General features: G+C 44.2%; 1 protein-coding gene across 1 annotated transcript; it reads left to right on the plus strand.

The window, feature by feature from the left end:
• Positions 1–11,001: 11,001 nt before the first annotated feature.
• Positions 11,002–22,680, plus strand: KRT84 (keratin 84). Its single transcript, XM_056798177.1, has 9 exons — positions 11,002–11,627; positions 13,563–13,771; positions 15,065–15,125; positions 15,577–15,672; positions 16,432–16,596; positions 18,254–18,379; positions 19,188–19,408; positions 20,006–20,037; positions 21,079–22,680. The coding sequence occupies exons 1-9, from the start codon at positions 11,022–11,024 to the stop codon at positions 21,465–21,467; spliced, it is 1,905 nt and encodes a 634-aa protein (XP_056654155.1). The 5' UTR covers positions 11,002–11,021; the 3' UTR covers positions 21,468–22,680.
• The last annotated feature ends 570 nt before the right edge of the window (positions 22,681–23,250 follow it).

Below are 23,250 nucleotides of genomic sequence, written 5' to 3' on the forward strand. Positions count from 1 at the left end.
GCAAACAGGATTAAGTGGCTTGCCCAGGGTCATACAGCTAGTAGTGTCTGAGGATGGACGAGAATTCCTAACTCCTGGTCTGCTTCACTTAACTGTCCTTCCTTATTGACTAAGAGTTGAGATTTTAAGGAGACAAGGATGATAGATACCGTGCCCTGGTGTCGTCTTTGTAACTTTGTTTGGAGTGAGAGGAGTAAGAAGCAAAGCCATGTCTTCTCTGACTATCTCGCTTGTCCTTGGCAGATGGTACCCAAATCGTCTGACCTCTAGTCTAGTGAAGTTAATGAAGAATGTGGAAAAAATGAAGAGTAATCAGAGGTGAAACATGGAGGAAAGAACAGAGAACTGCTCTTATTCAGATCCTGAAAGCCTCCCCTCTATCATCTCTAGTCCCCCATCCATCTCCCCCAACTGCCTGTGTTTATACTTTTCTGATGTCTCTCTACATAGCTACTCTGTCCCCACCCAATTCTACTCCATAGTTATAGCTGCTCACTGCTGCCCCCTTTTTTACATACTCTTCCCCTCTCCCTAATTGCTCTTGGTCCCACATTTCTTTATTCCCCTTCTCCTCAAGACTTCATAAAATCACAGAACATCAGGACTTGAACTAGTCCAATTATTTCATTTTATGGACAAGGAAACTAGAGGGCAGAGAGGTGAGTTAACTTGCCCTAGGTCACGCAGCAAGAGGAGCAGAAGCAAAATAAGAGGCTGCCAGATCCAGGGCTCTTCTAACTGTACCTACTTGATCCCAATTCTTTCCAGTCTTCTCCCCTCTGGAGGCACAGAGAATATGGGCACGTTTCAGAGACATGTTATAAAGGTGGGAAAAGCTGCAATATTTTCTCTGTAGGTGGGAGTGGGGTAAGAGAGGGAGAACAAGAAGAGAAAATGTAGAAAAAGGAGATCTAAAGAGTGGTAGAATAGCCATTTTCAAGTCTATGGAAAATGACCAGACAGTGGAAGCTGACTAGGTTCTTTTCAATTGAGCAAATACTGGTCAAATACTGATTACTTATACAATTACTAGGCTAGGTATCAAAGATAAAAAGAAAATCTTAAAACCATTCCTATCCTTGAGGAGTTTACAGCCCACTGAAGCAATATCACGTGCATTTGAATAAATAAATCTACCTTCTACGTTTATAACATGGCCTCTGTTGGCCACTTCCAGGTGCATCACACTCAAGGGGGCATATTGATCTCCAATTCACACTTCACAAATGAGTACAAATTGAATTCTAATTTTTATTTTATTTTTCTTGCTTTTTTGCAACATGGTTAATATGGAAATACTTTGCCTGATTTGACACATATATACTTAATGTCCTATTGTCTTCTTTCTTTCTGGTTTAAGTTTGTTTATTTGTTCATTACATTGAAATGCCCCCCCTCCTCTCTTCCCACTAGAGAATCATCATTTGAGAAAAAGATAAATGAATAAAATGATATGTTACTTATTTCTACCTAGAGGGGAAGAAAATTTGGGAACTCAAAAATTATTGTTAAAAGAATATAAATAGTTAATGATAAAAATTCAAAAGGAATAAGTAACAGAATGTTAAATTAGTCAATTATTAACTCATTAGCATTATAATAGCAGCTAACATTTATACAATACTTGCTATATGTGAGGCCCTTTGTTAAGTGCTTTACAAATATTATTTCATTTGATCCTCACAACTACTCTGGGAGGGAGATGCGAACATTGTCCCCACTTTACTGAAAACTGAGGCAAACAGAGGTTGTGACTTGCCCAGGGTCACCCAGGCAATATCTGAGCTTATTTTGAACTTGGGCTCTCATAACTTCAGATCCAGCACCACCTAGCTGCAAGTACCATGTGTGAGTACCAATGGGCCAAATATTGTGCTAGGCACTGGGGATACAAATACAAAAATAATAATAATAATAATAATAATAATAATAATAATAATAATAACTCCCATGCAGGGAGCTTAAATTCTATTTGAGGAGACAAGTACCCATATAAGTATATAGAGGAACAATATCAAGGGAACAAATACAAGTTAGTTAAATTCAAGGAGGTTAAAGTGGGAGGTCACTAACTACTGGGTAGGGCAGTCAGGAAAAGCTTTATGGAGAAGGTGGTGCTTAAAGCTGAATTCGAGGGAGTCTGTGAAGCAGAAGTCAGGAGGAAGTACATTCTGGGCATGCTGTACAGCCTGTACAAAGGCAAGGCAATAGGAGATGGAGTATCAGGTGTGAGGAACAGAGAGCTGACCAGTTTGGCTTGACTGCCAAGTCAAGCATCCAACCCTCTTCATACTCAACTCAACTAAAATGCCCACGTAGGACTCCCAGGAAATGTTCTTAGATCCTGATTAGTCACTCTAGACCCCTCCTACCAGTTCCACAACATTGTAGAAGAAGCTTTTCATCAAGTCACACATGACAAGATGTCTGCTTAGTGCCTGCAACAGCAGAATTGAGTGTACTGGATTTTCAGTAGGGGGCTAGCACGGTAACCAGGGAGCCTCCCAGACAGGATCTTTGCTTTCCTATCACACTGACCAAGCAAATAGGACTTTAGGAGCAGATCCGCTGGCACTTCTTCCCCATTTCCCTTTAGCTTCTTTCTCAAGGTGAACTGCCAAGCATTCACACTTTACTTCAGAGAGTACAACTTCAGTGGGCTGGCCACATTTGTATGTCAAATGGACATTTGCTTAAAAGAATGTTTTATAGAGAACTCACGCAAGACAAGCTGCCCATACGGAGGTCAGAAGAAGTGATACAAAGATACTCTCAAGGTCTCTTTTAAGAATTTTGGTATTGATTCTGAGACATGGGAGCCACTGGCACAGGACCATCCCAGATGTGTGTGATCCTGGGCAAGTCACTTAAATCCTGTTAGCCTTGGTTTCCTCATATGTAAAATGAGCTGGAGAAGAAAATGGCAAACCATTCCAAGTTTCTTCACCAAAAAAAAAAAATCCAAATAGTGTCCTGAAGAGCTGGACCCAACTAAAAAACAAAGGGAAGATAAGGGGTTAATGGTAAAGAGGGAGAACATTCCAGACATGGGAGATGGATGCTACAAAGGCACAGAGATGGGAAGCTATTCATGTACGTGTGGGCAAGTCACCCAACAACCTCTCTCTCTGCCTTCGTTTCTTTATCAGTAAAATAGAGATATTAATAATACTTAGCTCTCAGGGTTGCTGTAAGGATTAAATGAGCACTTAGCACTTATATATGTGTGTGTGTGTGTGTGTGTGTGTGTGTGTGTGTGTGTGTGTGTGTGTGTGTATAGTATAGTATAGTGGTAGTCTCTCGGTGACCGAGAATGACTATTGTCTTTGTGCGTTATCATCTTGATGTACCCTCATGTGGCTTTGGAGTCCAAAGGCTGAGGCGCACAGTTTGGGGCACATGGGGCATGGGACGCCAGTTGTTACGGGAGGTGCGGTTGTGGCCTGGTGTCGGTGTTCACGCGCAGCGGCAAGACGTCGACGTCGCTCATCTTCAAAGGTGGCGGCGGCATGGTGAATGTGGGTTCGCCAGCTGCTTCTGTCAGAGGCAGCGAGTTCTAGTTGCTTTGGTGTCATGCCAGCCCACTTCAAGTTGGACTTTAGCTGATCCTTGAATCTTTTCTTTGGTCGGCCTTGTTTCCTGAGTCCAGCTGACAGCTCACCATAGAATACCTGTCTTGGTATTCGCTGTGGGTCCATGCGGATGACGTGTCCAGACCATCGTAGCTGGGTATTGAGGACCAGGACTTCGATGCTGGTGGAGTTGGCTCTGTCGAGGACTTCCTGGTTGGTGATTCGGTCCTGCCATCGGATCCTCATGATTGACTGGAGGGAGCGTTGGTGGAATTGCTCCAGCTGTTTCATGTGCTTCCGGTACAGTGTCCATGTCTCACAACCGTACAGGAGCTAGCTGAGGACCACTGCGTTGTACACTTTGAGCTTCGTCACAGTGTTTACACCGCTGTGTTGGAGGACTTTGCAGCGCAGCCACCCGAGTGCCTGGCTGGCCTTTTGGATCCTGGCATTCATCTCGTGGTCTAGGGACCCGTCGTTGGCGATGGTGCTGCCCAGGTACTTGAAAGTGTTGACGTTAGGAAGCTGCGTGCCATCGATTGTAATGCACGGCTGGTTCATTGGCCTCCCTGGTGCAGGTTGGAACAGCACCTCTGTTTTGCTGAGGCTGATAGTCAGGCCAAACAGTTTTGTTGCAGTGGAGAACCTGTCCACAATGGTTTGGAGATGATTTTCTTGGTGGGCCATGAGAGCACAGTCATCTGCAAAGAGAGCTTTCAGGATGAGTCTCTCTGTTGTCTTTGTTTTTGCAGTCAGGCGGCGAAGGTCGAATAGTGAGCCATCCAGTCAGTATTTGATGTAGATGCCCAGGTCTAGATCCATTGCAGCATGTTGTAATACTTGGGTGAAAAATAGGTTGAATAGTACCAGAGCGAGGACACAGCCTTGTTTCACGCCATTGGAGATGTGGAAGCGATCGGAAGTCTCTCCACCAGATAGGACTTCCCCTGTCATGTCGACATGAAAGAGCTGGATCAGTTTGACAAATTTTGCTGGGCAACCGAGCTTGCTGAGGATCACCCACAATGCATCCCTGTTCACTGTGTCGAACGCCTTTGTCAGGTCTATGAAGACAATGTAGAGACTCGGGTTCTGCTCAAGGCATTTTTCCTGCATTTGCCTCACTGTGAAGACCATGTCGATGGTGCTGCGATCTGGTCGGAAGCCACATTGTGATTCAGGCAGGTTCTGCTCTGAAACAGATGACAGGAGTCTGTTGAGTATAACACGGGCGAGGATCTTTCCAGCAGTGGAGAGTAGTGAGATGCCTCTGTAGTTGTCACAGGCTGCTCGTGAGCCTTTGTTCTTGTATAGGGCTACGATGGAGGCATCTCTGAGTTCTGGGGGCATGTCTTCCTCTTCCCATATGCTGGTCAGCACTATGTGGAATGCCTGGAGGCCTTGTACACCTCGGTTGGGATCCCATCTTTACCGGGTGCCTTGCCTGCACTCATTTGTTTAATGGCTTTTTGGACTTCCTCTATTGAAGGAGGGATGTCAAGTTGTTCAATGGAGTGGTTTTGGGGGATCTGGTCAAGGGCGCTTTGGTTGACTGAAGAAGGTTGGTTGAGAATCTGACTGAAGTGTTCTTTCCACCTGTTGCTGATGCCTTTTTTATCTTTTATGAGAGTGTCACCGTCAGAGGATAGCAAGGGAGTAGTGGTGGGTTTTAATGGCCCATAGACAGTCTTGAGGGCACTGAAAAATTGTTTGTAGTTTTTCATATCAGCAAACCTATGGATTTCTTCTGCATTTTTTTCCCACCATTGGTCTTGCATCTTCCTGATCTCATGCTGCGCCGTGGCTTGGAGAGACTTGAATCTGTCCTTTTTAGGAGCAGATTTTGGGTTATTTTGCCACTCCATAAAGGCTTTGTTCTTCTTTCTCAATAGGTCTTCAATAGCAGTGTTGTTCTCATCAAACCAGTCCTGGTGGTTGCGTTGTTTTGGGCCTAGGTCTGCCTTTGATGTTTCCTTCACTGTGTCTCTGAACTGGTTCCATTTCTCGGTTGAGCTTCCAGTGAGTGGTCCCTTGGCAAACAGCTTGTTGTCCAGGCAGGACTGGAATGTTTGCAAGTAAGATGGATCTCTAAGAGGACTCACTTTGTAAAATGCGCGAACTGTCTGGGCGCGTTTTGGATGGTGAGGCGCAATGCGCATTTGAAGAGTCGCTCTAACCAATCGGTGGTCTGTCCAGCATTCAGCTCCTCTCATGGCTCTGGTGATCTTTACATCCTGGATGTCTCGCCGGTGTACAATGATGTAGTTAATGAGATGCCACTGTTTTGATCTTGGGTGCATCCACGTTGTTTTATATTTGTTCGCCATTCTGAACACAGTGTTCGTGATGGTGAGTTCGAACTCTGAGCATTTGCTGAGTAGCAGTAGGCTGTTGTTGTTCATTTTGCCCACGCCATGTTTGCCAAGCACTCCTTTCCATCTTTCATGGTCCTGACCAACACGGGCATGAAGTCTCCCAGTAGTATCAGCTTGTCATTTGTGGGCACTGAGTGTAGGACGGCACTCAGGTCAGAGTAGAACTGCTCGATGGTCTCCTCTGTGCTGGTCAATGTTGGGGCATATGCGCTAATGATTGTGGCATACTGGTCTTTGCTGAGAGGCAAACAGATCTTCATGAGCCTCTTGCTGATGCCCCACAGGCAAGTCTGGCAGCTGTTTGAGCAAACTGGTCTTGATGGCCAGGCCAACACCGTGGATTCTGTCTTCATTTGTGGCTCTACCTTTCCAGAAGAAGGTGTATCCAGTGGTGGGTTCCCTGAGTGATCCCTCTTCTGGTAAGCGTGTTTCTCTTAAGGCTGCGATGTTGATGTTATATCGCGCCAGTTCTTTACCGATTAGAGCTGTTCTTCTCTCAGGTCTTGGGGTATTCTCTCTGTCAAGTAACGTCCTGATGTTCCATGCTCCTAGTAGGAGTTTCTTTGTATTTTGTTTCTTTTGATTTCAACCACTTAAAGGGGATGACCCGCCAGCTGCGGTGTGCTGACCGGGTGTTTGTAGGGCAGGCAATGTTTGGGACACCTTTTCTAGTCCCCTCCCTTGATTAGGGTGAGCAGTGCTGTCCTAGAGAGGGCTTCTCAGTTGCCCAGGATGCTGCCGAACGTCCCTGCTGCCCACAGGGGCAAATGACCACTGGTCTGTGGGCTGCCTACGTGCAGGATCGTGACTACAACTGCCAGTGGTCACCTTCACCTGTTGCGTCGCCACTCCCCCATCGCCACAGGTCTTGAAGAGGGTGGACGGGGTTAGGATAGATGAGTGTGCACAAAGATACTTGTGCGTGAAGGAGATTTAAGTGGAAAAGCCAATGCACAGTGACAGTTACGTCTTCAGAAGTAACCATTTCGTGTGTATATATATAGCTTATATATAGCACTTAGCATAATACCTGGCACATAGTAGGGGCTTAATAAATGCTTGTTTCTCAGCATCCCATTGGGTATTTCATCCCCTTCTCTCATCATCACTTCCAAGACCTCATGCCCATCAAGGCAACAAGGCACCTTCATTATGACTTTCTCATAGTGGGTTGATACCCAGACCTCAGTTTAATTCATTTAATTTATTTGATGGGAACTTGGGAAAGAACTTCCATTGTATCATCTTACTAAATAAGTCACTTCCTTAAGTGCAAGGAACAGCAAGTATGCCAGTATAACTAGATCAGAGAATGAGAAGAGAGCAAAGTGTAAGACTGGCAAAGTAGGAAGGAGACAGGTTCAATTTACTTTAACATGAAACCAAGGATTTGAGCCTTGAGATAATTGTCAGTACATTTCCCCAAGAGACTCATAGAATAGAGTCAGTTAGTTGTCTCCATGGATCTGGAAGGAGGAGGACCTGCGTTCAAATCGGGGCTCAGACACTTCCTAGCTGTATGACCCTGGACAAGTCACTTAACCCCCATTGCCTAGCCCTTACCATTTTTCTACCTCAGTGCACTTAACTTGTATCAATTCTAAGACAGATGGTACAGGTTTTTTAAAATAGAGAGGCTCATAGAATATGCACACACACACACATATACACACATTCTTTTGTAAATAAATTAAATATGTTGGATCTCCATCACCACTCAGGAAGAAAGGAGAAAATATTTTCTGTTTTGTGTTATTTCTATGACTGAGATGAAATTGAATGGGCATTTTGACAGGTAGGGCGCGGGAAGCTTCTCTTCTCTAAGTAACTTATAAAGAGAAGGGAGAAAAATGGAAGAACAGAGTGATACAGATACTAGGGTAAGGTCAAGGGCCAGCAGGGGAGAGAGGCAGGGTATGTAAGGAGTCACTAGAGGGGATCCCAAGTGGTAGGAAACAATGGAGAATAGAAGAATAGGAGGTGCTCTCCTACACACACATTCACACACACTCACTTTCTCTCTCTCTCTCTCTCTCTCTCTCTCTCTCTCTCTCTCTCTCTCTCTCTCTCTCTCTCTCTCACACACACACACACACACACACACACACACACACACTCCTCTCAAGTCTTTAAATGCAGGAGAGATTCTCAAGGGTCTGGGGATAGTCCCACTTGAGGGCCAAGCACTAAGGGCTGAATACCATACTATTTGGCTTCTTTCTTTTCCCAACTGGAGAGTACAAAGCTTCCTTCACAAACAAGACCAGACATACCACAACAAGTAAGCCTCACCAGATCGATTTTCATCTATTCAGCAGAAATGAGTGCCTTGTCAAATGAAAGGCATTTCTGCTATCGCAATTTTTCCACATCCTCCTCCTCAGCCACTTACATTAGGACTATCCCCAGCCAAGGGGAATCCAACCAACAAAAATTTCTATTTCCGCCTCCACCCTCCTCTACCTGCCTCCACCTTCCTCCACTTTCCTCCACCTTCTCTCTCCCTAGGGCCACTTCTCCATCTCTCCTTCTCTGTATGACCATTTCGCCATTGTTCCAAGAGCCCTAAGATAGCATCATGATGAACCAGCAGTCAATCGCTTGATGTTAATTCCTGTCAGCTGTTGGGGCTGGGTTCCTGCCATCAGATATCTGGGATTACAGGCTGACAACAGTCAGAAGAAACTGTCACAGCAGCAAAATCAGCACAGCATCCCCTCCTCCCTCCTGAAGCAGCAGAGGATTGTGTTATGCAAAGTTGGGAGAAATGATGTCTCAGACCTATAAACTATTGCTAGGGACAGCTCATCAGGAGGGGATTTGCTTGACTGGATCTCAATTATTCCTCCTCCCTCCTTCAAACTAGTAAAAGAAGCCAGGGTGGGACAACCTCACAAATGCTATAACAAACATGCAGAGATAATCCTTATAGAACAACAGGACAGTGGGTCCAGAACATGTAGGAGCCCAATTCATTGTAAAGAGAAGAAGAGTTTAGGGGGAGTGACTTATCAAAAAATGAGAGAATGGGGAAGGAGTAATGAGAGTATAGAGAGAAGGAAGGAAGGAAGGAAGGAAGGAAGGAAGGAAGGAAGGAAGGAAGGAAGGAAGGAAGGAAGGAAGGAAGGAAGGAAGGAAGGAAGGAAGGAAGGAAGGAAGGAAGGAAGGGAGAGAGGAAAGGAAGGGAGGGAAGGAGGAAGGGAAGAAAGGAGGAAAGAAGGAAGTATAGGAAGGGAGAAAAGAGGAAAGAAGGAAAAGAAGTTGAGTTCTCTGCATAGCCTCTGACTTTCTCACAGAGAATGTAGCTGAGGTATAGAAGCCTTTCCCCTCAGCAGCTGGGAGCCCAGTCTTCTAATCTCCCTCTACCAAAGTATAAATAATATAGATGCTTGTTAGGGTCCCGAGTATCCTAGGGGATCCATTACTACCACCACTCTATATTCCTCATTTTATCTGTTTATGCAGGAGAATTGGAATTAAATTCCCATGATTCCTTCAATGTCCAAGTTCTCTCATTTCTATAATTACATAGAGACTACAAGTCTAGGTTGCTGAATCCTTCCTCTCCCTATATTTTTTCCTAACTTTCTTTTTTTACCTTGCTCTTCTTTCTCATACCCATTCATTTTTTTATCTTCATTTCCCTCTTAATCACTTGTCCCTCTTTAGTTGATGTCTCTACATGAGAATAAATTCCTGGATCTGAATAATTTACAAAGAAAAACAACCACTTTACAGTGCCTGGCATATGTCCTCAATATATGAATGCTGAATTGAACTGATATCAACAAAAAGAATACTTTGCCTTCCTGTCAACAGAATATGGAGTAAAAAAAAAAAGTCAGCCATCAAAATGTTTATTTAACATGATGCTAAACATCTTTAAATTTGGAAACATCTGTATGATTAATTGAATATTCCACTTTCCATCCAGGTGTTTCTGGGCTTTTACCCTGCCCAGTCCAATCAATCCATTTCATTAATTCAGGATCCAAAAAGCTGTGATAGCATCAGGTGGGTAGAATGGAAGGGGGTAGGGAGGGGAAATAGGAGAGAAAGGGACGGAATAGTATGGTCCAGCTAGCTACATAGACTCAGGAACTTTATTGGTACCTATATCTCCATTTTGCTTTGTGCCATGTAGATTATCCTTGGGCAAGGTTCTTAAAAGAAATTCTTTTCCCAATTAGATTGTGAGTTCAGTAAGGATAGGCACCATATGATTTTTGGATCCCCAACAATATCCAGTATGATGACTTGCATATAGTAGGCATTTGCTGAATTATGAAAATGAATAACTATCTATGAAGCATCTCATATCAGGAAGGTGTCTACACTGATCTGAGTGACCTAGAATTTGTCAATAATCAAGCTCATTGACTCTATGGAGTCTACCAAAAAGGTTCATTGAGGCGAAATAAAGTCCATTTCCCCAGATTTCAACTATACGAAAGATCCTTTGGAAACATGAATGAATAATTGGCCTAACCCCTACAGTTGCATTAATGCAAAAGGTTATCACATAATTCTTCCCCTTTGGAGTTTATAGACTCAGCCTTTCCTTACTGCCTGTCCCCACTTCCTCCCCCATCTCTCTTATCAGGCCATATGTGCAGATACTTTTATTCCCATCCTCTTGCTCAGATCAGTTACCATTCTAACTTTTCAGTGGTTAGCCACATTTACAGAAAAACCACCCTACTGGTTTTATGGCAATAGCACATTAATGTCCCCATAAGGGCAATTGTGGCGGACTTGTGGAGAAGTTAGCATTTTAGTGTTTATGTGTTCTTAATGTTTATGAGTTTGATGTTATAGGCCATAATGGAGATGGGAATAGGTGTGCCTCTGATTAGCTCACTGTGAAGGAGGTTATAGCCATGAAGAGTTTCTGCTAACAACCCAAGCTCATAAAAGCCACTAAATGGCTTTTTCCCCATTTTTATGGGGCCAAACCTCACATCGCCAAATGCATAAAAGGGTTGAGTAGAATCCACTAGCTCCAAAGGGACTACCAGCACCAGTTTGCTCCATTGCTCCTTGGTTACCCTCAACGTCCAACTTAGAAGCCACCATGTCTTGCCGCTCTTTTCGGGTCAGCTCTGGCCGCCATGTTGGCAACTTCAGCTCCTGCTCAGCAGTGGTTCCCCAGAATTTGAACCGTTACCATGCCAACTCAGTCTCCTGCCGAAGTGGTGTCAGCTCTCGGGGATTGGGTGCTTTTGGAAGCCGGAGTCTGTACAATTTTGGATCCTGTTCACCCCGAAAGGTGGCAGTGAGCTCTTATCCCTGTGGGACTGGCTTTAGATCTGGTAGCAGGATCGGTTTTGGAACCGGCAGTGGCATTGGCTTTGGCTTTGGGTCTAGCAGTGCATCCTGCTTTGGGGCTGGTAGCAATATTGGCTTTGGAGCTGCTGGCAGCATTGGCTTTGGGGCTGGAAGTTGCATTGGCTTGGGACCCAGTGGCAGCATTGGCTATGGGTTTGGCAGACCTGGTTTTGGGTATAGAGTTGGCGGAATCGGAGTCCCGGCTGCCCCTTCCATCACAGCTGTGACTGTCAACCCAAGTCTGCTGACACCTCTCAACCTGGAGATTGACCCCAGTGTTCAGAGGGTGAAGAAGGATGAGAAGGAGCAGATCAAGACTCTGAACAACAAATTTGCTTCATTCATTGACAAGGTATCTACCCATCCTACCAGCTGACTCTGGGGCCAGGATAACAAAATGAATGTCTCTCTACTGCAAGAGGCCAGAGTGTGGGTCAAGCCACTTGTGCTCTCCAGATCTGCTTTGGACATTTTTTGTGTGTTTTCTGGGTCAACCTTCCAAGGCACAGGATACAGACTGAACAGACTCTTAAAAAAAACAAAACCCTCACCTTCCATCTTAGAATCAATATTGTGTATTGGTTCCAAGGAAGGAGAGTGGTAAGGGCTAGGCAAGGGGGGTTAAGTACAGAGTCACACAGGTAGGAAGTATCTGAGACCATATTGGAATCTAGGACCTGGAATCTCTAGGCCTGGCTCTCAATCCACTTAACCACCTAACTGCCCCCAAGTGGACTCTTAATTGAACAAGGTGTGAAGCAGACAAAGTTCATGATCTTATCTATATAATATCAAAGATTCCTAGGAAAAATTGGAAAATAGTTAAATTGGAAAATATTTAGGGAGTCCAGAAATCATCTGGATATGGGAAATATCTTGATAATTGACTGGATATTTCTGTTTCTCTTGTGTTCTACTTTTTAAAACTTGAGAGGTTTGGTGCCAACCACCACACTTATATATGGAAAACAAAAAAAGGTACAGGTGATTTGGGTTATATGTGATGCCCACCTCCAAAGAGCCCTCTGGGTCTTGTTGACTCTTGCCTTCTGTTCCCTTATTCATATTTATTTGAATGTTGAGCCCCAAAGGACCTTGGGGGTTTGGGGGAAGCTACACTGCCTCAGACCCATAGAATGACTTTAGGGTTCTGTCTCTTCTTAGATCTATGGATGTTATTGAAGATTCCTGTTTTTTTGTTTATTTGTTTGTTTGTTTTCTAAAGCTAGGGCTGTTCCTGTATGCAGAGAGGGAAATGGAGGACTAAAGCACTGATTTCAATAATTCATTCTATAAAACAAACTCCACCTTTGATTCAGTAGCCTAAATTTGGAATAAGTCTTTCTGCATCTGAATGATCCAGATCAATATCTCTCTCCTTACTACAGGGTGCAGAGAGTGTATACCTTCCCCCAAGTGAAGTATAAGCAACCGTCTTTTAGGATCATCGCTATAGATTTTGAAGGAACCTCACAGGCTGTCCTAGCCAACTTTATTATTTTTACAGATAAAAACCCTGAACGTTCATTTAAAATGACTTGTCCAAGATCACCCAGGTTAGAGTCATCTAAGTGGCCAAATTAGATCATTCACAAGTAATACAAAAGGAATTCTTTGTGGACCATGAAAAAGAGAGAAGCCCCTACTTTGTTTCATTTGGGGAAATGCAGATTTAGTCAATTTCTACATGTGAATGGGTCTAATATATTAATGTCTTTAATTAATTAATAAATATTATTAAATAATAATAAATTAATATTTAAGGACAAGCACAGTCAACTTATTGTCCCTACTCATGGCAGAGAGTAGTTTCTGCCTCATGGATAGCCTACAATATTAGGTAAGCCTCTAAGTCATCTCTATGTCACTCTGGGGTGTTTTTGAACTTCCAGGAGGCTGTTCCACTGATTTGACTCTATGTGGATCCTTACTTTCTTCTTGAGAAAGCCCCCATTACCTTTCAGACCAATACCAAAGAGCCCAAGTAGAGACATTGCTACCATTGGCCTCTGTCTCTTTAAGCAGCTTGTTGGCTGGCTTTTCCAAAGGAAGAAGAAAGGAAGGTGATTGTTTGAATTGTAAGGGCATTTCCATTCAATAAGCTTGATTATGAGGAATCATATTCTCCCACCTCCTACTGGACTAGGAAGTGGTGGTAGAGTAAAAATCAGTTGAAGAGATAGCCATGCCAAGGAGTCATTGAAAACAAAATATATCATGGCCAATCTGTTGGGTAGTTGATGTGTAAAGCCTTCACAGCTCTTGTTCCTCTGCCTGTTGGGTTTAGGTTCGATTCCTGGAACAGCAAAATAAGCTCCTAGAGACCAAGTGGAACTTTCTCCAAGACCAGAAATGTGTTAGGAGCAACCTGGAGCCACTCTTTGATGCCTACATCACCAATCTGAGGCGGCAGCTGGATATGGTCAGCAGTGATCGAGCCCGGCTAGATGCTGAGAGGAACCACTTACAGGATGTCCTGGAGGGCTTCAAGAAGAAGTGAGTGTGAAATGATCATAGAGACTTCAAGTGGAAAAATCTCAAGAATCTCAAAGTCAGTTCAGCAGCTGAAAGAAACATGATTAGAGGTGGTGCCGAATTTCCCAAAAGGAGAAACATTAGTTGAGGAAGTTTAGAAAAATGTAGTCCATTTTTCTCAGGGGGAAGAAAAGATAATGGAGGAGAGTGTTTTGCTGCTAATGGGATAAGGGCACAGTTTCCTTTCACACTGAGAATTCTGGGATTATAGGAATCAGATCCAGAAGACCTTAGCTTAGTTCTTCTGAAAACAATGTCTAGATTCAATGCAACATTGGGTATTCTGTGGCCAAACACATCAAGGCAATGCCTTGAGCCAAGGAATAGAAAAATCAATGAGTCTTACAGTTTTCTTCATGTCCAAAACCCTGCTTTGAGAAAATGAAAGGAATTTGGGGGGAAACCTTACACAGAGAGCTTTAGGTCACTGGACGATTGCTTATGACTCCCGTTCTCCGCCATGACCCCTTGAGCTTTTGAAGCTGAAAAAGTCCTTAATGTGGAAGACGACTTTAGAGATTATCAGATCCAATTCCTTCACTTTATAGATGGGAATAGTTGGGCTCAGGGAGGCCAAAGTCACATAGTTGCTAAGTGGCCAATCTGGGCTACGAAAAAAGGTCCTCAAACTCCAAATTCACTGTCTGAAGCATTATAATCATTACTGGTTGTAAAACACGCTCAGATATTTTTTTAAATTGTGATAGGAACCCCAACCTTCACCTTATTGTTTTCCTCCAGAGTACAGACTCTGGTTGTGGATAGTTGAGGGGAGTAAAGGGTGGACAGAATAGGGAAAGGAAGGAGATATGGTGATTTCTTTCTAGGAGTTCTCTCAGCTTAATATGGGTGGGAAGGGGGGGAGGACAAAACTAGAAAGAGAACTAGAAGTAAAGGCACTTACAAGGCAATTTGTGCAAATGAATTTAAATGCAAACTGAGCATACCAGAACTGGGGGTGGGAGGAGTGCATTTGATTAAAGAGCATTTGATTCTGGATAGGATCAAATAGAGGTTTCCTTGAAGAAGAAGAATGTGTGGAACAAGGCTGACAAGAGAGAAAGGGATGGTGCTGGGGGAGGAAGCAAGAGGAATACTGAGGCCAAGATAGGAGTTAAATTGTGAAAGGGTTTGTAGGTAATATAGGTGAAGGGTGGGGAAGGGACAGAGAACTGGCTTCTGGAGAATCATGAGCAATTTGAATTGGTTTGGTTCAAGATTAGTAACTCAGTTTCCTCGTTCTTGCCATTTCAGGTATGAAGACGAGGTAGTATGCCGGGCCAATACAGAGAATGATTTTGTGGCTCTGAAGAAGGTGAGTGAGAACTAAAGGAAAGATAATTCTCAACAGAACAGGCAAATATTTTGTATACCAAGCACCCTCAAGATGGATGCCAGAGCCACCTTACCCAGACATCAGAATCTTTGGGGAAGCAGGGATTGGATACATTGGTTTTCCAAATCTGGATTTTCAGGACTATCTTTTGTCTTTACGTAGCTATTGGGATAAAATTTGAATGTAAAAAATGTCCCTCTTGCATTTTCTGTGCATTAGAGGAAAGAGAAGTAGTGGCTGTTGACTTCCATCTCCATCAATGCCATGCTATCATAATACCCACCTACCACAAAACTATCCAGTGGTCTCCTGAATCCATGAGATGTTCTTATCTTTCTAGTCCCAGGTTGTCTGTCCCACCTTCTTCAGCCCTAGTCCTAGTTCTTGGGAGTGGCAAGCCTAGGTCTCTTTCCTTCTCTCCTTCTCCTAGGATGTGGATACAGCTTACTTAAATAAGTCTGACCTGGCCACCAATGTGGAAGCCTTAATGCAGGAGAATGAATTCCTGAGAGCACTGTATGAGGAGGTACGTGTTTCTTCTGTAATTCTAGAACTATCAATCCTATTTCTCACTAGCCAACTAGAAAATTTCCCCATGCCCAGAGGGCTGATGACTTTCTCTGACTTCATCAACTACTTGATGTGGCAAAGCCATTTTCAGAAGTAAGCCCAAGGAAATGAGTGAAGAGGCTAGAGAATGTCCCCTGTCCTGCCCATATTCTGTGGTTCCCCCAAGGTTTGGGGACTTTTCTTTCTTGAGATGTAACCTGCTCTCAAGCATCAATGGGTGGATTATGCCCAGAACACATTTCAATGGAAGGGGACTTCTCTCTAGTGTCTAGTATATCTGTGGGCCATTCATTCCAGCTCAGCTGATGTGTAGGCTCAAGGAAAACGAAGGAGCATGATAAGTTCACTTTTTACCTACACAATTCAGAAAGGTAAATAGATCTGTGCCCCCTCAAATTACCCCAATAATTCCAAATACAAATAGAAGAGATTGCCATTCTCCACTCTTTTATATTATCTGCGGTGACTTGTTACCCCTTCCACCTAGGGAAGATAACTAAGAGTTGGCTGTGATTTTCTTTGTAGTTGAATGAGATCTGATCTTTCAAGCTCCTAGCAAGATAGCAGGTCAAAAGGCAAAGTAGTCCCTGGTTATGTTGACTTGTCTTGAGAGTACATTTGTTTGGGTTTGCATCGTCTGCATCTGGCACACAGTAGGGGTTTAATAAATGTTTTTTTTTTGATTTGGGGACTGACTGATGATTGATTCATGCAGGAGATCAGGTTGCTCCACTCCCAGATCTCAGAAACATCTGTCATTGTGAAAATGGACAACAGCAGAGACCTGGACTTGGATGGCATCGTTGCTGAAGTTAAGGAACAATATGAGGAGATCGCCAGGCGAAGCCGGGCTGATGCTGAATCCTGGTACCAGTCTAAGGTGAACTAGATGACATCTCCGCTCAGAAGTTAATGGGGCATGTGTGTTGGGAAGTGGAGCTGGATGAATGGAGAGAAGGGCAAAGGACAGACACAGGTCTCCCTAAATCTAGATAGACCTTTGCAATTGTCCCTTACAACTTTCCCCTTCACTGAATTGCTCTCTGAACCCCCTGACATCAGCCTCCTAGAGCTAGATCTCTGAGCTAGCTGAGTTCTTTAAATTCAATAGTCTAGTCTTATGAGAGACAGTGTCACATGATGGAGAGAGTGATGAACCTGGAATCAGGATAACTTGGGTTCAAGACACTTAAGAGTAATTAATAATGATAATAACAAGCATTTATGTGGAGTTTTAAGGGGTCACAAATGATTTCATTTTGATATAACTCTGAGATAAGTGCTTATTCTCACTTTTTATTTTGACTTTTTATCCCCATTTAACAGATGAGGAAACTGAATCTGAGAGAAATTAGATGATTTGTTCAGGATCACATAGCTAGAAAAGTGTCTAATATAGGATTTGAACTCAGGTCTTCCTGACTCCAGGTCCAGAACTCTACTATACCTATACTATATATACATATACTATACGTAGCTTCCTCTAAGTCAGGCAGTCATTCATATAGCTAATTGAAGAGGAAATTGAAAAGGAAATTTAGCTGTGATAGTATTTTCTGCCTCATCAATCAGAGCCATTCAACCCAATAAATTCCCCCTATGTGCTACACAAAAGGGGCCGAGGGCATGAGCTTTTTGCACTTTTCAGGCGATAGCTGTCCTACGTGGAATGCTCTGACAGAGCTCTGGCTCACGACCTGGTCCCTTGGGGTCTATTGCTAGCTCCGAGGAAAGTATTACACTCCTGTCAGTCAGGAAGGAGCAGGGTTTGGCATTCAGTAAAATGAGCAATTTTTCCTCCCCACAGGGGATGGGTTAGCAGTGGAAGAGGAGAAGCGACTTTGTCAGTTCCAGGATGAAAAGTTAGAATCAATTACTACTCAGCTAAGGCAACAAGGAGATAAAGGCAACAGCAGATAAAGTGCTAAGACTGGAGTCAGGAAGACTTGAGTTCAAATCTGACCTGATACACTAACTATTTGATCCTGGGCAAGTCACTTACCTTAATCTGCTGAAGAAAGGAATGGCAAATGTCTCTAATGTCTTTGCCAAGAAAACCCCAGACAGGATCACTAAGAACTGATCAACTACTTAGCTATTGAGAAGAGCTATTGTAAGACCCTGAAAATCACTGTAAGAAGATTCAGTTTAGCTGGGAAGGGAGGGATCTGGGGTCCAAAAGAAATCAAGTTCAAATCCAGTCTCAGACACTCAGGGAGAAAATGTTGGTCAAGTCACTTGCCCTCTGTTCCATTTTCTCATCTGTAAAATGGTGATTACAATAGTCCCCATCTCCCAGGGTTATTGTGAGGACCGAGGGAGATAATATTTTTAGTGTCAGGCATGTAGGAAGTGCTATATAAATGCTAGCTATTATTACTCAGATTATCAGCCAGTAGACTTAAGGGAAATAGAATTTCCCAGCTTCTCCTTTTAGGTCTCTCTGGGTGGGTTCCTACTGGATTCTAAGGGCACCGAGGCGAAGCACCAGGAGACCAGTGGCCTGATTCTTGACTCCTCTGCCTTCATCTGTATAGTATGAGGAAATGAGAGTGACAGCAGGCGTGCACTGTGATAACCTTCGGAGCACTCGTGATGAAATCAATGAGCTAAACCGTCTGATCCAGAGGCTGAAGACTGAGATTGAGCATGCCAAGGCTCAGGTAAGCCCATCATCTGGAACTGGCAGTCACAGAAGAAAGGAGAGAGAGTAGAGACCAAAGGTTTCCCCCTGTGGGGAAGACTTTCTAAAACTGAGTGAGCCAATTAGCCCCACCCTCATTGGTCCCGTGCATGCGTGTACACATTTCCCTCTAAATGCTGAGGATTAAGCTCAGGGAGAGAGAAACAAGTCTCACTCTGTCCTGTGCTGTCTTGTCCTGCCCTGCCTTGCTCAACTCACTGGGCGCTCCCACAAGGATGGAGGAAGAAGTCAGAGTCACAGAATGATATACGCGCCATTCAAGATTGCTAGATAGAGCTCTGAACTTCAATAATGGCATGATCCTGAATTAATGCATGTTTGAGTTGGGGATGAGACAACTGACCCAAGAAAGACTATTAGGAAGAACTAGCAATAAGAAGAGAAGAGCTTGTTAGTTAGGGAAGGAGGGAAGAAGCAAAGCTAGTTAAAAAGTTGAGGGGAAAGCGACCCAGACAATATGAATGAGACGTAGAGGGGGGAGAACATGAGAAGTGTGGGAATGGAAGATTGGTTTGGATATAGCTGGGGCAAAGCTGGTAGAGACACAGTGCTAGACTTTAGAAAGGTGAGATAAGAAGGAATTAACTCCATCCCTTAGAAAATCATTGAAGACGTCACCAATTTTTGCAAGTCTTTCTTGAGGAAGTCCATCTCGGTCCCTCAGCACAACACGTCCCTGGCATTCTTTCAGAGGCTCTTTGACCTCTCCAAGTGGTAGGAACAAATAAATCCGTATGAATACTCACTTTCATTTTGCAACCCACCAGAGGGCCAAGATGGAAGCTGCTGTCGCTGAAGCTGAGCAACAGGGAGAGGCAGCCGTCAATGATGCTAAGGTCAAACTGGCTGACCTAGAGGTAGCTTTGCAGCAGGCCAAGCAGGACATGGCCCGTCAGCTGCGTGAGTACCAGGACATGATGAATGTCAAGTTGGCCTTGGATGTGGAGATCACCGCCTACCGGAAACTTCTGGAAGGTGAAGAGAACAGGTGAGCAACTTGACTTCAGCAATGACTGAGGTTGGACCTTGGGGAGCACTCGCTTTCTAGAGGAGTAGAAGGAGGTGGGCAGAGAGAAGGACCATTAATAGGGGACCTATGAAACAAATTACCTCTTCAGAAAGGGACAAGTAAGGTAACTTCAGTAGAGAAGGATGAATTTGGCTCAACAAGATCACTATGTGATACTAGGCAAGTCATCACCTCTCTCTGAAATACAGTTTCTCCATCTGCAATATAGTTGCATTGGGAGGTCTTGAGGTCTTCCATCTCTAAAATTCGATTCTACTTTTAAATCAGTAAGCTATGAACCCCCTTTGTGGAGTGCCCTCCTGGATCAGAGTTGCTGATTTCTGGGAACAATAGTAATGTTAATCAAATTGTCAACTCATAGATGTCCTAGAAAAACCTGAGAAATCTGGGACAACTCCCTCATTTTATAGATGAAATCCAGATAAAAGAAGTGACTTGCTCAAGGTCACTAGTATCTCAGTCAAGATTAGAATCCAGTGTCTCGAGTCTCCGTTTAGTACTTTTTCCAATACACTTGGCCAATCTTTTTTTTTTTTTTAACCTCTCTCCCCTTAGGATCTGTGAAGGTGTTGGACCAGTGAATATATGTAAGAAAATGGTCTTTTTTTTCTTTTTCCTGGAGGGAAGGGTGGAGCAGGGGCGATAGGCAGGAGTTGGGGTAGTAAGGATAGTTACTATACTCAAAACCACATTTGGGTCCAAGGCTGAGGCAGGTGCTATCATGAGCTAAGGACTTGACTAAGGTTTGGGGTCTTCTCATAGCTGTCCAGGATTTCCCCCCAGAGGCCTCTAAGGCTTTGTGGAAAGCATATGACTTTCTTAGAAATATTTGACCTGTTCTAACAAGTGACAGACCTCACCCTCCATGGGCAAAACCCTAGAGAATGACGGGAAATTCATCTTCTAGTAGATCTGCTTGCCCTCTGGTGGATGGCTGGAGGTAAAGACAGAGCTGAATCCTAACCTTTCTCAATAGAACCTTCTAGTAACCCTTTTTTGTTGTCAACTTAAACACTTAGTGCATTGTACCTCCTCAGGTCTTGGCAAGAGAAATGCCTGAGAACCAAGACACTGGTCCATCGTCCCATCAATTTGTCATATCACTATTGCCAGAAAAGCCTTCCTGTAGCTGTTGCTAAGTTACAAGAGATACAAAGAATAAATGCTGTAGGAATTCAGGGAGGGACATCATCAGGGCAGCACAGAGTTGGGTTTTGTGGAAGAAATGGCTAATTGAGCTTGGAGTTGAAGGTTGAAGGTTGGAAAGGATTCAGATCAGCATGGTAGAAAGAGGAGTGTGCCCCAAGGCTGGGGAGATCCATGTTATAGAATGTTGGTGGCAGGGTCCTGTCCGGATAATGTTGGGGAGAAGACCTTCCCCTGGCTTGGGAGGGGCTTATAATCAAGCTGGGGAGAGGGGGTGCTTGGAGAATACTAACTTAAATAATACTGAACTTACTGAAGAAAATGATTATGGGCTGAGTAGACAACAGAATTTTAGTCATATGATGAATGCCCTCCTTCCCGCCCCATCCTGACTAGAGGGAGCCTTGGAGGAATACGTATGTGTAGGGTGGGATTGAGATCACATTCTCTGTCTGTTCCTGATGATCCCCTTCCTTCTCCAGCTGTGAGCAGCTCCAGAGGTGGCGTGATCTGTGGCTCAGAACCCTTCGTCTCCAGTTCCTCCTATGCCCTAGGTGGTGGGCACTGCTTCTCAGGGAGCAGCAATATCCATACCACTACTAGCAGTGGGGTCCTGAGTTCCAGGGGTGTCCGGAGTTCAGGTAGCTCCTGTGGCACGGGTCTGATCTGGGGGTCGTCTAGGATCTCTGCTGCAGGTGGGGATGTGGCAGTCAACAGTGGAGGAAGCACTGTGATGGTGGGTGAGGCATGTGCCCCCTGTGTTCCCTGTCTCCCCACTGAGGGTTTCAGCAGCAGTAGTGGTGGCCGGTGTGGCCGCACTTCCACTGTCCAGTTTGTCTCCAATACTTCGTCCCGTCGAACCAAGTACTGAGTGAAGAACCGAGGAGCCACTACTGCCTGAGAGAGAGAAAGAGAAAGAAAATCATGTCTAGGAGTCCTGCATTGGTCCCAAAAGGTGCCTAAATATGGACTTTGTGGATGAGATGCCCTTAAACGAATCCCCAACTCACTCAATCTGAATAGGCCAAGAAATTCTCCCCTCTCTGGAGGAGCTATCTGTCTTGTAGATGACATGGATAACAACTGGTCCCAGAATGCCTTTCCCCTGTGTCCCCTGGCAGCTCCCATCAGTGTGTAGTCAGGAAGAAAATTACAATTAATTTGCCCATGACAAATAGGATTAGGAAAGTGTATCATCTGTCAACCAACACATCTTTCAAAGCCAAAGAAATAGAGAAGGAGGAAGTGTGGTAGAGTGGAGCCATCACTGACTCTCTCTGGACTCAGAGGATCTGTGTTTGAGTGCTGACAGGATCAATTATTAGCCTTGTCATCTCAGCTAAATCCCTTTACTGGTTTGAGTTTCAGTTTTCTTATTTGCTAAATGTGGAGTGTGAGCTAGATGAGCCATCTCCCTAGAAATCTTTAAACTTAGGATATTTTGCATTCATTTTAAATTATCCCTGCCCCTGCTTCCTTCTCCTTGAAGAACAGTAATTGATTGTGCTTGAAACACGTTTCTCTTGTCCACACTCGCCTGGCTTCCTTTCTCTCTCCCAGGAAAAAATGAAATCGTTTTTGCCCTCTTTCTCTGATAAGGGGTTCAGAAGTCTCTGCTCTCCTAGATCCCTCGGGGTTTGGTCTCTCCCTCAAAGAGAGACTCTTGGCTTGGAGGTTGGGGCTGTCCCCAGGGTGATTCTCTCAGGAACTGTGTCTGTCCAATGTGTGTATGAGTATTGACTACTAGATGCCAAATTTCTCTTGCTGGGCTGTTTGACATTGTAGGACCTAAAGCCTACAACTGAGTTCTATTTAGGGCTGTGCTTGCTGTTTCTGAGAAGGAGAGAGTCTCAGGAGGGTGGAGGGAAGGTCCTTGCCCAAATGAGACCAGTTGGCTGGGTTATCTCTGGAGGCTTCCTGTCTCTTCTCAGCTCTGGCTAGAGACCTCAGGTTGCTTGCTGGCCTCAGGAAGGTCTCTATCAAGCTACAAAGAGAGGAGAGAAGGGAGGGAAGGTCCTCAAACATATAACTGTATATGCTGCTCTATGTGTTATCTGGTGTTTCCAATAAACTTGCCAAGCTGACCTCATGCCTCAATCCTTTTGAGATTCTTTGTGGGAATACAAAGTGGACACTAGAGAGGAATCGAGCAACTCCGGCACCTTTCAAACACTCAGTCCCCAAGGAGCCCTGTTCTGGGGATCTAAGGAAGTGACGGAGCTTAAAACCAAGCTGAGGAAGGACATGTGGCAAAGGCTTTAAGAATACTTAGAAGCTCTATGCCGCCCAAGTAACTTACTATGTGGGCTTGGACAAAATCATTTTTCTGCCTGGGCTTCAATTCCCTCACCTTGAAATGGAATTTTTGGATTAACTGATTGGCTCAGTAGCTAGAAAGCTAAGTCTAGAGATGAGAAGACCTGGATTCAAATTTGGCTCCAGATGCTTGATATGTGACCCTGGACAATTCACTTTGCCCCCATTGCCTAGCTCTTACCACTCTTCTGTCTTGAAACCAGTTTCTCAGTATTGATTCTAAAATGGAAGGTATGGGTTAAAAAAAAAGAATAGTTACCTATCCCAAGGGGAGAGACAATCATGGACCCAGGTAGGGAACAGAGTCCCCTGAACAGAGCAGAGGGTTATGACAAAAC

Source organism: Monodelphis domestica, chromosome 5 (genome assembly GCF_027887165.1).
Source record: "Monodelphis domestica isolate mMonDom1 chromosome 5, mMonDom1.pri, whole genome shotgun sequence".
NCBI classification, from domain to species: Eukaryota; Metazoa; Chordata; class Mammalia; order Didelphimorphia; family Didelphidae; genus Monodelphis; species Monodelphis domestica.